General features: G+C 35.7%; 1 protein-coding gene across 1 annotated transcript; it reads left to right on the top strand.

Annotated features, from left to right (window-relative positions):
* The first annotated feature begins 912 nt into the window (after positions 1-912).
* On the top strand, positions 913-15,095 carry notum1b (notum, palmitoleoyl-protein carboxylesterase b). Its single transcript, XM_058791511.1, has 11 exons — positions 913-1,694; positions 5,373-5,425; positions 5,514-5,609; positions 7,198-7,258; positions 7,497-7,555; positions 7,639-7,741; positions 9,640-9,831; positions 9,911-10,008; positions 11,636-11,783; positions 12,628-12,675; positions 13,194-15,095. Exons 1-11 carry the CDS (start codon positions 1,405-1,407, stop codon positions 13,504-13,506), a joined length of 1,461 nt encoding a protein of 486 aa, XP_058647494.1. The 5' UTR covers positions 913-1,404; the 3' UTR covers positions 13,507-15,095.
* The last annotated feature ends 655 nt before the right edge of the window (positions 15,096-15,750 follow it).

The raw sequence follows: 15,750 nt of genomic DNA, 5'->3' as shown, positions 1-15,750 counted from the left end.
CTGTCCAGACCATCAGCAGAGGAAATAAAACTTCAAACTCTCTCCTAACGGCCCTTTGAACGGCGTGTTTGTCTGACCTCTCTGAGCAAAGGCCATATGCTGCCAAACGGAAGTCATTTAGGGAAATCAGTGCTCGAGTATGTTTTTCCAGTCCATTTAAAAACTTCTGAATTTGTTTTGCGTTATTTGACGAGGAAATCGCCTGCAGAGCACAAACACACGCGCGTGCACACATTAGATCAACCATACTTCATATCTCACTCAGGAACTGTATTAATATTCTGTTTTATATTTATATTTATATTTTTACATACATGTTTCATCAGATTGAGACTGAGACTCTCTTAATGGAGTTTAAACCTTAAAAAATGTGTGTGTGTGTGCGTGTGTATATATTGTATACTGTATATATGGGGTCACACATGTAAATATAGTATATACATTTTATATACAAGTTTGTGTACATAAGTCCATAAAACATCAACACAATACTGAAAAATATAGTAGTAAATAACAAAATCACGTATTAAATATGAGCCAGTGTTATTTTAGTATCACTGAGATATGATTATAGTTTTCGATAATTTTTACATTTTATTTTATTTTTATATTTTCTGTTTTAATTTGAATGTTAAAGTTTTAGTAATTTTGTGGTGTTTGTCATTTTAGTATTTTTAAAATAAGTCTATATAATTTTTAGTATAAATTATAATATATATATATATATATATATATATATATAATAAAATATATTAAAATTCTAAATATTGAGTATACTGTATGTATGTATATGTATATATATATATATGTGTGTGTGTGTGTGTGTGTGTGTGTGTGTGTGTGTGTATTTTTAAAAACTATATAAATATACTATATGAAAATATAACATCTTTTATTGTTGCAATTTTATTGCACTTAATGTTTATTTTCTTTCAAGTAATGAACAAGTTTTATTTTTAGTTTATTTAGTGAAAGTTATTTTAGTACTTCAGATTAAACTAAACATAAATCAGAAGTGTTAGGGATAGCTGACTAGCTCAAACTAAATAAGTATATATGATAATTATATTTTTGTAATGGTTTTAGTTTTAGTAAACTATAATAACTCTATGCGCATTATAAAGTTCATTCAGTGTTGGTTCTTCACATGTCAGTATTCACACTAAACACACTGGAGATCAAAGGGACACATGTCACTAGACCACGCCCCCCTTTGACCAGCCTTCTCGGCTGATTGGCAGTCCGGACAGGGCCACACGCCCCTCTGCCAGCTGATTGGCTGAGAGGGCTGCAATAAAAAACCCCAAATAATGAGCCCACGAGGGACACGGACACTTGCCGTGATCTGAGCGCAGGAGGAGGACAGACTGTTCGTTTCAGGATGAGAGGATCCAGCGAGATTTTATGAACCTCCTGTGGATTTACAGAAGCATGGAGATGATCCGAGTTTTGCTGGTTCTGCTGGTTCTGGGGTCGGCCGAGGGCAGGAGGGTTCGGGATCAGCGGACTCAGGCACCCGAGAGCTTTCCTCTGGACTTCACAGCAGTGGAGGGAAACATGGAGAGCTTCATGACTCAGGTGAAGAACTTGGCTCAATCCCTGTATCCCTGCTCGACTCAGAAACTGGACCAGGAGATGAAGCTTCAGTTCCTGAGGAACTCATCGGTCACCTGTAATGACGGTTCACCTGCTGGGTCAGTGATGCCTTCAGTATGTTTCTGCTTCTGTGTGGTGTAGTGGTCAAACATCTGCTGAATGGAAGGCTGTAGGTTCAAAGCTCACAAGGGTTGATTCATTGTCCATCACTGTGAAAAATATCAGCAATGCAAGTTACAAAAATATATTCTAAGAACTTTTTGCAAACGTTCCCATTACATTATGAAAAACGTTATTTCTGAATGTCTTCTAAATGTTCAAAACATCAAGTTTTTAAAGATTATTTTTTTAGTTATACGAACATCAAGGGAACATTCCATTTTATAATTTTGCGAACATTACGAGAACGTTACTTCTGAATGTTCTATCAACGTTCAAAACATCAAGTTTTTAAAAACTTATTTTTAGTTATACGAACATCAATGGAACATTCCATTTTATAATTTTGCTAACATTACGAGAACGTTACTTCTGAATGTTCTATCAACGTTCAAAACATCAAGTTTTTATAAAATGTAATTTTTTTAGTTATACGAACATCAACGGAACATTCCATTTTATAATTTTGCTAACATTACGAGAACGTTACTTCTGAATGTTCTATCAACGTTCAAAACATCAAGTTTTTAAAAATAAATTTTTAGCTATATGAACATCAATGGAACATTCCGTTTTATAATTTTGCTAACATTACGAGAACGTTACTTCTGAATGTTCTATCAACGCTTCAAAACATCAAGTTTTTAAAAACTTATTTTTTAGTTATACGAACATCAACGGAACATTCCATTTTATAATTTTGCAAACATTACGAGAACGTTACTTCTGAATGTTCTCTCAACATTCAAAACATCAAGTTTTTATAAAATGTATTTTTTTAGTTATACGAACATCAATGGAACATTCCGTTTTATAATTTTGCAAACATTATGGAAACGTTACTTAAATGTTCTCTGAACGTTCAAAATGTAAATATTTTAAAAATGCTTTTTTTCTCGGTTATGCGAACTTCGAGGGAACACTCAACTTTATCATTTTGAAAACATTAAGGAAACATTACTTTTGAATGTTCTCTGAATGTTCTGAAACAAGTAGCATCATTCAAAAAATGTCAAACGAATGTTCAACTAACATATTAACAAAAAATGTACAGACAATGTTTTTGTAAACATTTTGAGAACTATTCTATTAACGTTACTGGAGGAACGTTTGTTGGTAACTTTGAGAGAACACTACCAGAACATTAAGGACGTTCTGAAAATGTGAGAACACTCTCTGTTAGCTAGGAACATAATTAAATAAAAATTAATCTCTAACTATCTATACTATGGTGGTACTATGGTACAGTTCTATAGAATGTTTTAAAAATGTTTTCTTGGTTATGCAAACGTTAAGGGAATGTTTCATTTGATCGTTTTGCAAACATTACGGAAACATTACTTTTTTTTTTTTTACGCTCTGAAACAAGTAGCTTCATTTCATTATTTAACGTTAGACGAATGTTCAACTAAAATGTTCCATGAATGATGTATAAATGTTTTTGTATTGACATTATTAAAGAGCAGATAACTTTGAACCAACGTTCTATTAATGTTACTTGAAGAATGTTTGTTCAAAACTTTGAAAGAACCTTGCCAGAACGTTAATAAACATAAGCTCTATCTATCTATGTAGCCTACTATGGTAATACCATGGTAAAGGTCTTTTCTACATTTTGTCACATGTGTTTTTGCAGGGATATATGTGTATGGTATCCTTATTTTATTCAATCACGTTTTAAGTCTGTTATTTCGTTAGGGAGCTCTCTTTTAATAGCAGGAATCAGATAATTACCGAAACCGCAATAATTAAAGCCAAATTGAAGTGAAGCGCGCAGCTCTGACAGACACGGAGGATCAGAGATATTAATTCCTCACATTCCCAGACAGCAGCAGCAGAGATGGTCGTGATGATCGCTGCGGTTCGGTTTGTCTCGGAATCTTCTGGAACACTTATGGTTTTGAGTGAAAGTACGCAAATTACGGCGCCGTCTGTCGCGCGCAGCTTGTTCTTCCCGCACGCGCGCCGCCAGGGTTGCCAGATCCCAGAAACAATTCCAGCCCAAAGTTTACTCAAAACCCGCTCAAAAAGAATGAAAACCAGCCCAATTTTTTTTTTTTTTTTTGCCAGCTGCTTTACTCTATAAATGCACTTTAAAATAAACATTTTTTTAATTCTTCCAATTAAATTATTCAGATTTCGCTACAGTTTATTTAAAGAAATCTGCAATGATGCTATAATCTGTGACATTATACATATATAGCCTATATATATATATATATATATAGGCCTCTCTCTCTCTCTCTCTCTCTCTCTCTATATATATACACAAAAAATGGTGAAGCAGGTTTGAAAAGCTCCAGTTTAAACACATCAAAGGGATTCCAGCAAACCAGACACTGATCTTTATATGAGCCATGTCTGACACACACACACACACACACACACACACACACACACACACTTGTGTCTTACATTCATAATCAATGATCAGAAAGCTGTTTGTCTGAGCAGCCTCTCTCTCTCTCTCTCTCTCTCTCTCTCTCTCTCTCTCTCTCTCTCTCTCTCTCTCTCTCTCTCTCTCTCTCTCTCTCTCTCTCTCTCTCTCTCTCTCTGTCTCTCTCTGTCTCTCTCTCTGTCTCTCTCTCTCTCTGTCTCTCTCTCTCTCTCTCTCTCTCTCTCTCTCTCTCTCTCTCTCTCTCTCTCTCTCTCTCTCTCTCTCTCTCTGTCTCTCTCTCTCTCTCTCTCTCTCTCTCTCTCTCTCTCTGTCTCTCTCTCTCTCTCTCTCTGTCTCTCTCTCTCTCTCTCTGTCTCTCTCTCTCTCTGTCTCTCTCTCTCTCTCTCTGTCTCTCTCTCTCTCTCTCTCTCTCTCATGTCTTTATTCTGATCTCTTCAGGCTCCACGTCTGTAAAGAGAGAGAGAGATTCAGCAGCTGTTCAGAACAGGGTTGAGCGATGTTCAAAATCATAGAATTGCTTTTCAGTTCATGAGAGTGAATTTGAACGGAATGAACCACAACACAAAGGAAGCTGAGCTGGAATGACAGGAGGAATTTACAGAATTGAAATTCAATGCATTCTGGGAAATTAAGTTAATTGTTGTTTTACTTTGACTTTATTTATATGTATTAGTGATGCATTGTTTATTATAACAGGCTAATCTGCATATCTGGTCCCTATAGACAGGCTCTTTCTTGTAAAACTGTTTTCAACATTGATAATAATCAGAAATGTTTGTTGAGCAGCAAATCAGCATATTAGAATGATTTCTGAAGATCATGTGACACTGAAGACTGCAGTAATGATGCTGAAAATACAGCTGCACATCACAGAAATACATTACAGTTTAACACATATTCACATAGAAAACAGCTATTTAAAACTATAATAATATTTCACTATTTTTATTGTGTTTTTGATCAAATAAATGCAGCCTTGGTGAGCAGAAAAGTCTTAAAGTCTTGATTATTCAAAACTAATATTTGCATTAATGCATTTATCAAACGTTATCCAGAGCAGCTTCATTCTTATTGCATTCAAGGTACCCATTCTATCAGGTGCTTTCCCTGGGAATCGAACCCATGACTGGTGTTGCGAATGCCGTGATCTACTCTTGTACAGGAATGCATCTGAATAATAAACATAAAATGAATCATATTTATGTGTTTTCTGATTTAGCTACTACATAAAGGAGTCGCGAGGCAGTCGGCGATGGCTGATGTTCCTGGAGGGTGAGTGAATCAGTGAATCATGATGTGTGTGTGTGTGTGTGTGTGTGTGTGTGTGTGTGATCTGACGGTGTGTGTTTGTGTTGTTCAGGTGGCTGGTACTGCTTCAGTAAACACACCTGCGACAGCAGATACGAGACCATGAGGCGACTCATGAGCTCCAGCAAATGGCCTCCCACCAGGACAGGTCAGTCACGACCTCTGACCTTTCAACTTGACCTATGGCCAGTTTTTATTTCATGAGCACATGAACTTCATCTTCAGAGAGTCACTCATGTCACAGCATCCCTACTCTACAGAAATACACCAGATGCACATCTAATACATGTGTGTAATAAGAACATATAAGAGCTGAAGCAGAGTTCAGCTCTTTAACTGCATGTTGTTCTGCTGTTTTGTGTTCACTCTATATAGACTAATACAATCACATACAACAATCATTTCTCAAATATTTATTACAACTGAACATTGACTTCAATGCTATGAGAGACTGGATGCTTTCAGCTGATTTCTATTGAACCGCAGCTCAAACTATTTCAAATCTAGTGAATTAAGCTACAAACTCCATCATAAAGCAATGTTTCCATCGAACATGTATTTTAATGTTATATTAATTAGTGTTTCACTAGTTAGCAGTAAACCGGTCACCTCGCCTCAATGTGGAGTAGATTTGCTTTGGATGTTATGAATGGAAATATGGAGATTTTATTTGGAAACATCACACTTTTTTCTCTTATTTCAGTTAATGTTATAAATCTAGCGAGCTGAGCCAGTAGTAGTTCTGACAGCGTCGTGTAAACATGACTGAAGACGAGAACAGACGAACCGAATCAACTGAGTGAGTCATTTACACTGGAACCGCTCCGATTGATTCAAACTCGTGACTTCCATCATTCAGTTCAAGCGATTCACTAGAAGAAGAAAAACAGATCAAAAGAGCCATTCATTTTCCAATTTAGACATCAGTTGTAATGATTGTTAAAAGCACGTATAGTGATGAGAGAAACAGAGCTTTTAGAAACTCAGAATCAGTTAAACCACTGCGTGCAAAATGATTCACTGTTTCGAAGCGCTCCAATCGGATCCGTATCGTGAATCATTTGATTCAGATCGTTACTTCTGAGTGTGTATCTCGAATCTTTTTTTCTGATTTCTTATTTTAATTAAACAGTACAAAACATCAAACCATTAAGGCAATACAGTTATAAAAACAAAAGCAGGAAAAAAAAAGAAAGAAAAAATACACAAATACAATAAATAAAGCAAAAATCCAAAAAAATTCAAACAGAAAAAAATGGAATTCAGAAAAATAAAAATAAATCAGAAATCCAAAAAATAAAATGGAGAAAATTTAATTTTTGTTAAATATTTAATAAATTATTATTACATTAACTAAGTTTCATGATTTTAGTTTATTAGACATGCATTTGGGGAAAAAAAAAGGATTGGGTAAAATAAAATGTAATGGATTTCATAAGGATGTCCTAAGTATGTCAAGAAAGCACTAAGCACCTCATACTAAGCAACTAAGCAACACTTACAACATCTTGCCAACTGCATAGCAACACCCTAGCAACGCTCAGAGCATCCTAACAACAGGGAGGCGTGTCCAAAAACACTGTATTCTGAGTATCAGACCCTCTAAAGCTGAAATCCATGTGTGTGTGTGTGTGTGTGTGTGTGTGTGTGTCTGTGTGTGTCTGTCTGTCTGTGTGTGTGTGTGTGTGTGTGTGTGTGTGTGTGTGTGTGTGTGTGTGTGTGTGTGTGTGTTTCAGGAACAGGGATCCTGTCGTCTCAGCCCGAGGAGAATCCACACTGGTGGAACGCAAACACAGTGTACGATTATGACTTCTATACACAGATAATAATATTTCATATTTCATATCCCATAAGCCTCAGAGAAAATGACCTGCATCTTTACATTTCTATACTGTTTACTGTTGTTATAATGCAGATAATTCAGATTTTGCTACAAAGAGAAAACATTATTTCAGTCTAATTCAGCATTTCACTCAGTGTTCACTCAGTGTTGTTTGCTGTTTCTCTGTCATGAATAATGAGTCTGTGTGCGCAGGTTTGTGCCGTACTGCTCCAGTGATGTTTGGAGCGGCTCCGCAGTGAAGACAGACCAGAGTAAAACACACACTCACGTGTCCATCATTCACATTCATCTGTGTGTGTGTGTGTGTGTGTAACGTGTGTGTCTCTGTGTTCAGGTGATTATGCGTTCATGGGTTCTCAGATCATTCAGGAGGTCGTTAAGGAGCTGGTGACTAAAGGTCTGGACGGTGCTAAAGTGCTGCTGGTGGCCGGGAGCAGGTGACCAATCACTGACAGGATCCCCAAATACAAATCCTGCTCATTTTCTCCATGAACCTATAAACCGTTTAAAGGGGTCATGACATGGATTTTTTTTAAAGCATTTTAATATGTTCCTTTAGGATTACTTATAATGTTGATAAAGGTTTTTTTTGCAGAAATATGTGAAAAAAATGATTATTTTCAACCCTCATTCTGACCCTCTGTCTAAAACGAGCTGTTTTTAAGGGGCGTGTCCTTTAAGGCTTCTCAGGAATCAGCCGCTGTTATGATTGGCTAACGTCACTAGCTATGTTTCCATCCAAAGATTTGAATTTAACTTGTGTGCAAAACTGTAATATCGCATAAAACATTTGCGAATAAAGCACTGTTTCCGTCCAACGAGTCAAAGAGAACTAATTCGTCACGTCCTCATAAACCGGCACTAAATATCACTTCATATAATAATTTTCATAAATGACTTGCGCCTCAGAGCGAGCAGACGAAACACTATAAATGCAGTCATTGCTCATAACGCACAGTCACATGACTTTTTCGATGTGCATGGAGGAATTTATTCGGTAAACGTGTTTCCATCATAGTTTATGTGCATTTTTTCTTATCGGATAAAAAGTTTATTCTACTTAGTTGAATGCATTCGTTTTTTATGCGCATTTTTAGAATTTATGCACATCTTGGCGTTTCCATCCAGCGTGTTTTTTTGGAAACATAGCTACTGCAGGAAACGGTATGTTTCAGAACGAGCTGTTTAAACCAAACGCGTCAAAGCTAACGATCTTTCATTGCATTTGTCCTTTTGATGACAGACTCAAGCACATCTGTTTACTGTATCCAGTGTAGACAAGATAGCGGCAGTGACTGTGATTTCTATTTGCTTTTGACGCGACGCGACTGAACACCAGGGGGCGGGGCCTACGCTGAGAAGATGACTATTCGTCGATGTCTTGCTTTGGAGGCGTGTTTATGCAAATGTTCTGCCCACTCCATGATATTTCAGTATTATATATTATTAGAATATTTACTAAAACTTTAACAAGCTTTTATTTGTATATCTTTAGTTTTCACTTTGTACATTTTTTTAATTTGTCTTTTGTTTAAATACCTATTGAGCTTTGTTTTTATTTCAGTTTATTTCTCAGTTGTTTTAGAACTTCAACTTCAACTTATATTATATTTCAACTATTAAACTTATTTATTAGTTAAATACTTACTTGTAATTTTTATTCAAATTCATTTTTTTTCTAAGTTCAGGTCATTCATCAAATGTTTACTTTTTTGGTGTTATTTCAGTTAACAAGATTACTTTTAAAACTTCAATATAGTACCAAATATAATTAAATATTTCTATATACAATGTAAGAAATTTCAAATGTTATGTCTACATTTCTATACATCTTAGATGAGTGTGTTTCTTCATCAGATTTGTAGAAATGTATATCAGTGTCTCAGCAATGGATGCTCTGCAGTGAATGGGTGCCGTCAGAATGAGAGTCCAAACAGCTGATAAAACATCACAATAATCCACACCAAATGAGTCTATAATCCATAATAACTCTTCCTCCAGTGAAAAAGTGCATCTCCTGTTGTCTCTCACATCAAAATCCAGCCACATATTAGTTTAGAGCGGTTTTGTCTTGTAAACGCTGCTTGATCTGCAGATTTCTCCTGATTCAGAACAGAACACTTCTTCACTGGAGGAAGCGTTATTATGGATTATGGACTCGTCTTAATGCTGGATTTGTTTCAGCTTTTGTCTTCTCCAGATGTTAACTGATGGACTGGAGTGCTGTGGATTATTGTGATGTTTTTATCAGACTCTCATTCTGACGGCACCCATTCACTGCAGAGCATCCATTGCTGAGACACTGATGCAGAGACACATTTCTCTCTGTCTTCAGCGCCGGTGGTACCGGAGTGCTGCTGAATGTGGACCGTGTGTCGGAGCTGCTGGAGGATCTGGGTCTGGGTTCGGTTCAGGTTCGGGGTTTGGTGGACTCGGGCTGGTTTCTGGATCATAAACAGTACCGCTGCACCGACTGCATCGACACGATCAGCTGCGCTCCGACCGAGGCCATCAAGAGAGGAGTGCGGTGAGACACACACACAGTCACAGGTGTTTGTGCTGCTGCTGTACTGTATGCGGGACCGTGTTTTGTGTCTTGTGTCCAGGTACTGGAACAGCGTGGTTCCGGAGCGCTGCAGTCGCGTGTATAACGGCGAGGACTGGAACTGCTTCTTTGGTTATAAAGTTCAGCCCACACTGAAGAGTAGGTGACTCCACAGCGCCCTCTAGTGTCTCAATCACCAACACACCACTCACACTTACTGACCACTATATTACTAGAAGCAGTGTGGGGAACGGTACTTTTAAAATTAATGCATTACAATATTGCGTTACTCCCTAAAAAGTAACTACTTGCGTTACTTAGTTACTTTTTTTTGGAAAGTAATGTGTTGCATTACTTTTTAAATCCGGGCAGGGCTTGCTTGTTTGTTTTTAATATAAAAAGTTATATTTTTTGGCAAATTTAAAAGCCCTTTCACACCAAAAGCCTCAGGCTGAAGGAAAAGCAAATTCACATCTATTCAGTAGAACGCAGGAATAAAAAAGTTCAACACACTTCAGCAATAAATAATTTTTTTTTTTACAAATGTTAGTTTATCTTGGGTAATTTTTGCTTATTAGTACGATTGAATTGGATCAACAGCAAGGACGCTGGTTAATAAAATGGGATTATATACATAAAGGATATTTGTATTAGTTAACACATTTAATTATTGCATTTTATTAATCATGTTCTTTTTGAGTTGCATTTCACTGTTTTATCCATTTTGAGGAATACTAAATCAGTTTTTTTCTTTTTTTTGTGTGAGTGAGATGAATTAATGCATGTTCACATTTATTCTAGAACTAAAGTAACATCTTACTCCGGATTTCTCTGAGCATGGACACAGGAGAGCTTTCAGTCAATAAATGGGGAAAAAAGGAAATTGCGTTACTTATTTGAAAAAAATAACTCAGATATTTTCTTGTAAATTAAAAAGTAATGCGTTACTTTACTAGTTACTTGAAAAAAGTAATCTGATTAAATAACTCCCGTAAGTTACCCCCAACAAATCATTTTACAGTAGTTAGTTATTTTAGTATTATTGATACTATACTATTATAGATTTTGTTATCATTTTGAATTACATTGTATTTTTATTTTAATTTCAGTTATTTTGTTGTATGTTTTTTGTCATTTTATTTTAATATGTCTATATAGTTTTAGTTTATTTTAGTAAGCCAACCGAGAAATGATGCTTTGGTCTTATATTTTATTTCAGTTAGGGTCATTATAGTCAACTAATATTAAAGCTAAATGGACTAAAAACATTTTTGTTATTTAAAATAAAATAAACATTAACAAATAAGTTTAAGGATTTTTCTTTTTTTATTGTTTATTTATTTCAGATAAGGTTTATTTAATTTCAAGTAATAAACAAAATGTTTTTATTTGGTTTTAGCTAACTATAATAAACCTGAATAAAATAAATGTAAGAAATATAAAAATAAATAAATAAATAAAAATTTTAATTTTAGAAAATTAAAAACATTGCCTTGGCAGCTAACTGAAATAAAGCAGCACTAAAATTACAAAAAGTAAAGTAAAAAAGTAAAACTTTATTATTAAAAAAATATTTAAAGCTGTATAGATTTTTTTAAACTAATGACAAAATCAAAAAAACAAAATTATTAAAACCTAAACTAATATAAAACTATTTTAAAACTATAAAATAATTTATAATACTGCAATAGGATTACTGTCTTGAATCTGACATAAGGATGATGAGCATCTCTCTCTCTCTCTGTCTCTCTGTCTGTGTCTCTCGCCCGCTCTCTCTCTCTCTCAGGGCCGGTGTTTGTGGTTCAGTGGTTGTTCGATGAGGCTCAGCTGACGGTTGATAACGTCCATCTGACGGGTCAGCCGGTGCAGGAGGGTCAGTGGAGATACATCCAGAACCTGGGCAGCGAACTCAGAAACACCCTCAAAAACGTCCCGTAAGCATTTCAGCTGCACGAGCTCCTGAACTCCTGACTTTACCCTAACATCACATCACAGATCTGATGACGTCAAACTCTTCTCTGATCGGCCCTTGAGCGTTCTGATTAACACCAAATGTAAAAAACACTAACAAATTATTTATTTTGAGAGGCCAGTGTGCCTAACTGTTATCCAAATAATAATAATAACAATAGTAATAATAATAAATATAATAATGGAATGGTTCTAAAAATAAGCTTAATTTTTATGCAAAATACATATTTTTACATATTTAAAAATTGTTTTTAATTATATTTTTATTATTTATTAACAATTTTTTTTTCTGCAAATACAAATGATCTGTGGCTGACACCTTGTTTTGATTGACACCAAATGAAAATATTTAATAATAATAATGATAATAATAAAAACGTAATGGTCCTAAAAATAGGCTTCATTTTTTTAATGCAAAATATTACTTATTACTTACTTTTTTTTTTTTTACAAATTACTTAAAAAGCAATATAATTATATTTTTATTCTATATTATTTTTTCATTATTTTATTTATAATATTTTTCTCTGCAAATCCAAATTGATTTACAATCAAACTGATCTCTGATTGGCCCTTGAATGAATTGATTGACACCAAATTTGATAAAAACCCCAAACAATAACAAACTATTTCTTTTGAGAGGTCAATGTGCAAATATCATGCAAATATGATCACAACAATAATGATTATGTAATTGTTGTAATAATATTTGCATGACAAACTTAATGTTTTTTAATATATAATTACTTAAAAATTCAACTTGAAAACTCTAACTGATCTCTGATTGGCCCTTGTTTTGATTGACAGGGCCATGTTCGCTCCCGCCTGTTTGTCTCATGAGATCATCACAAGAAGGTAAGTATGCAGTGAGTGTGTGTTCACTTGTTCTTCATCTCACTAGGCATGCTTAAAATGCAAAAATGAAACATTTCAGTTATGCATTATCATAATAAACAATTTCTGTAACGTTCACCATATTTTAAAGGGGTCATCGGATGCAAAATTCACTTTTGATCGAAGGTGTTTTTTTTATGAATCTTTGCTAAAGTTAACAGTCTCATGAGAACTGCTCGTCGCCCCACAGCAGAGAGGGGTGGGGTCAGCAAAGCTCATTATCATTTAAAGGCACATACACCGAAACGGCTCGCTGTGAACAGAGCTGTTTTTGACAGGGTAAAAAGGGTGCTGTTTTACTACCATTGAAAAATTTTAACCAAAGTGTTACAGACTTTTCATTAAGACCCTAAAGAATCATATCACAAATGGGCATCCGATGACCCCTTTAAGAATCAGTGTACAGTACATACACTATCCATGATGCAACTCTTCAGTTACTGTATTCTGTATGCAGTAAGTCAGTCTTTTTCCTCCAGTTATTGGATGGACATCCACGTCAAAGGTACCTCACTTCCTCGAGCGCTGCAGTGCTGGGACCGCAGCCTCCGTCACCACGGCAACAGCAGCAGCGCTCAGGCTCCGCCTCGGGGGTGCCCTCTTCACTTGATTGACAGCTGCCCGTGGCCCCACTGCAACCCCACCTGCCCCACCATCAGAGAGCAGCTGACGGGGCAGGAGATGAGCGTCATCCAGTTCCTCACGCACCTGGGCTTCGACGTGCAGCGCGTGGCACAGCAGCAGGGCATGGAGCCCCACAAACTACTGGGCATGCTCAGTAACGGCACCTGACGCACGCCTGGGTATTCATCAGACTGCGTTCACTCCGGCTCCGGCCCAAATGGAGCAGCTGATGTGGATTGAATGACTGATGATCAGTGAGGGTGGCCATTTCTATAGCACCAAAAATGAGGATTCAGTGAAGCTAAAAATAATCCCAAATCTATAAGTACTCACACAACGTTTCCATTGAGGGACAATATTACTTTTATAAGGGCAAGGTTTATAACCTTTTTATAAAATTAGGCATTTAGTGTTTTATTCTTACTATTTTTAGGATATGGCAGAACTAGTAAGAGTTGTATAGCAGTAGTACCTGGTTCCGAATACAGCAACTTGAGTCATTGAATCATTGACTCAACAGAGTTGTTTAAAATGGTTGATTCATTCAGGTAACAAAGCAAGTGACAGTCTTTATGAATGATTGAATTATTGACTCAACTGATTCATTCAAAACGGCTGGTTCATTCAGCAACGAAGCAACTGACTGTCTTTATGAATGAGTCATAGAATCATTGATTCAACAGAGTCATTCAAAACAGTTAATTCACTCATAAATTATGTAAATGGCTATCTTTATGAATGAGTCACTGAATCATTGACTCAACAGAGTTGTTTAAAATGGTTGATTCATTCAGGTACAAAGCAACTGACATTCTTTATGAATGAGTCATTGAATCATTGACTCAACTGATTCATTCAAAAAAGCTGAATCATTCAAGAACAAAACTCCACTGTGTTGAACAGAGATGCAATGGTTATGCTGGGATTCTGAACTAGTTTTGTTGGTGGAATAGACCAACTATATTGTGTCTAAAATGTATGTCTCTTAATATTAATTTATACAGTACATTTAAAACAATTATTTATTAATTATATATCATTGCATACCGCTGGATATGCATTTACAAACTGGACTGTCTGACCTTAAACCCAACATATAGCCACCCTATGAAGAGCTAAGGACTCCATTTGGGACGGAGCCCGTGTGTGAACACACAGGTACCATATTCTCCAGAATCAGGTTAACAGTGGCGTCCTCTACTGGACACTCGATGGACTGCAGCAACAACAGACTCTTTCTCTGTGGATGAAGGACAGGTCAAACTCTCTGATGCTTTTCACTTCAGCCCATAATAATGAAGCACTTTCACAACAACCTCACAAACAAATACTGGATACCAAAATCAACAGACTACTCAAACACCTCATACACACGGACATGTTTATATGAACATCTGAACACTTCTCTCCACTAAGCTGACTGGATAAATTATCTGGTGAAGACAAACAGCTGCTCGGATCACAGAATCTCACCAAACCCGTCAAGAACGTGCATTGTGTGTGTGTGTGTGTACCTGTTTTTCTATTCAGGTGGGGACTTAAACCTCAAGGTTTAGGTGTAGGGTTGGTGTAGGGCAATAGAATATACGGTCTGTACAGTAGAAAAAGCATTACGCCTATGGAGAGTCCCCACAAGGATAGCAAACCAGACGTGTGTGTGTGCGTGCGTGTGTGTATACATGTATGTGTATATATATGCATGTATGTGTGTATATATATATATATATATATATACACACACACACAGGTGCATCTCAATAAATTAGAATGTCATGGAAAAGTTCATTTATTTCAGTAATTCAACTCAAATTGTGAAACTCGTGTATTAAATAAATTCAGTGCACACAGACTGAAGTAGTTTAAGTCTTTGGTTCTTTTAATTGTGATGATTTAGGCTCGCATTTAACAAAAACCCACCAATTCAATTTCTCAACAAATTAAATACTTCATAAGACCAATAAAAAAACATTTTTAGTGAATTGTTGGCCTTCTGGAAAGTATGTTCTTTTACTGTATATGTACTCAATACTTGGTAGGGGCTCCTTTTGCTTTAATTACTGCCTCAGTTCAGCAGTCTGTGTGCATTGAATTTATTTAATACACGAGTTTCACAATTTGAGTTGAATTACTGAAATAAATTAACTTTTCCACGACATTCTAATTTATTGAGATGCAGCTGTAGACACATACGAAAATATAAAATAAATATAAAAAATATTAATAATAAATAAATACTTTGTATATTTAAAAAATATTTTGAATAAATAAAAAAATATTAAACATTTAATATATATATATTAAACAATGTTCTTGACGGGTTTCTTGACATTCACTTTCAGCCTTTCTATTGTGATTTGTAGAATATGTTCAAACATAAGAAAGTTAAGCTACATTGTTATTTATTTTATGTAA

Source organism: Onychostoma macrolepis, chromosome 11 (assembly GCF_012432095.1).
Source record: "Onychostoma macrolepis isolate SWU-2019 chromosome 11, ASM1243209v1, whole genome shotgun sequence".
Lineage (NCBI taxonomy): Eukaryota > Metazoa > Chordata > Actinopteri > Cypriniformes > Cyprinidae > Onychostoma > Onychostoma macrolepis.
The sequence above is the reverse complement of the archived record's forward strand: the minus strand, read 5'-3'. Positions and strand labels throughout refer to the sequence as shown.

What these genes read in the sequence shown, in the direction of transcription:
- notum1b (XM_058791511.1), top strand. Translation starts at nt 1,405, where the DNA reads ATGAACCTCCTGTGGATTTACAGAAGCATGGAGATGATCCGAGTTTTG. An exon ending in ATGGCTGATGTTCCTGGAGG is followed by an intron (nt 5,426 to 5,513) that starts GTGAGTGAATCA and finishes TGTGTTGTTCAG; the next exon opens with GTGGCTGGTACTGCTTCAGT. An exon ending in GCCATCAAGAGAGGAGTGCG is followed by an intron (nt 9,832 to 9,910) that starts GTGAGACACACA and finishes TCTTGTGTCCAG; the next exon opens with GTACTGGAACAGCGTGGTTC.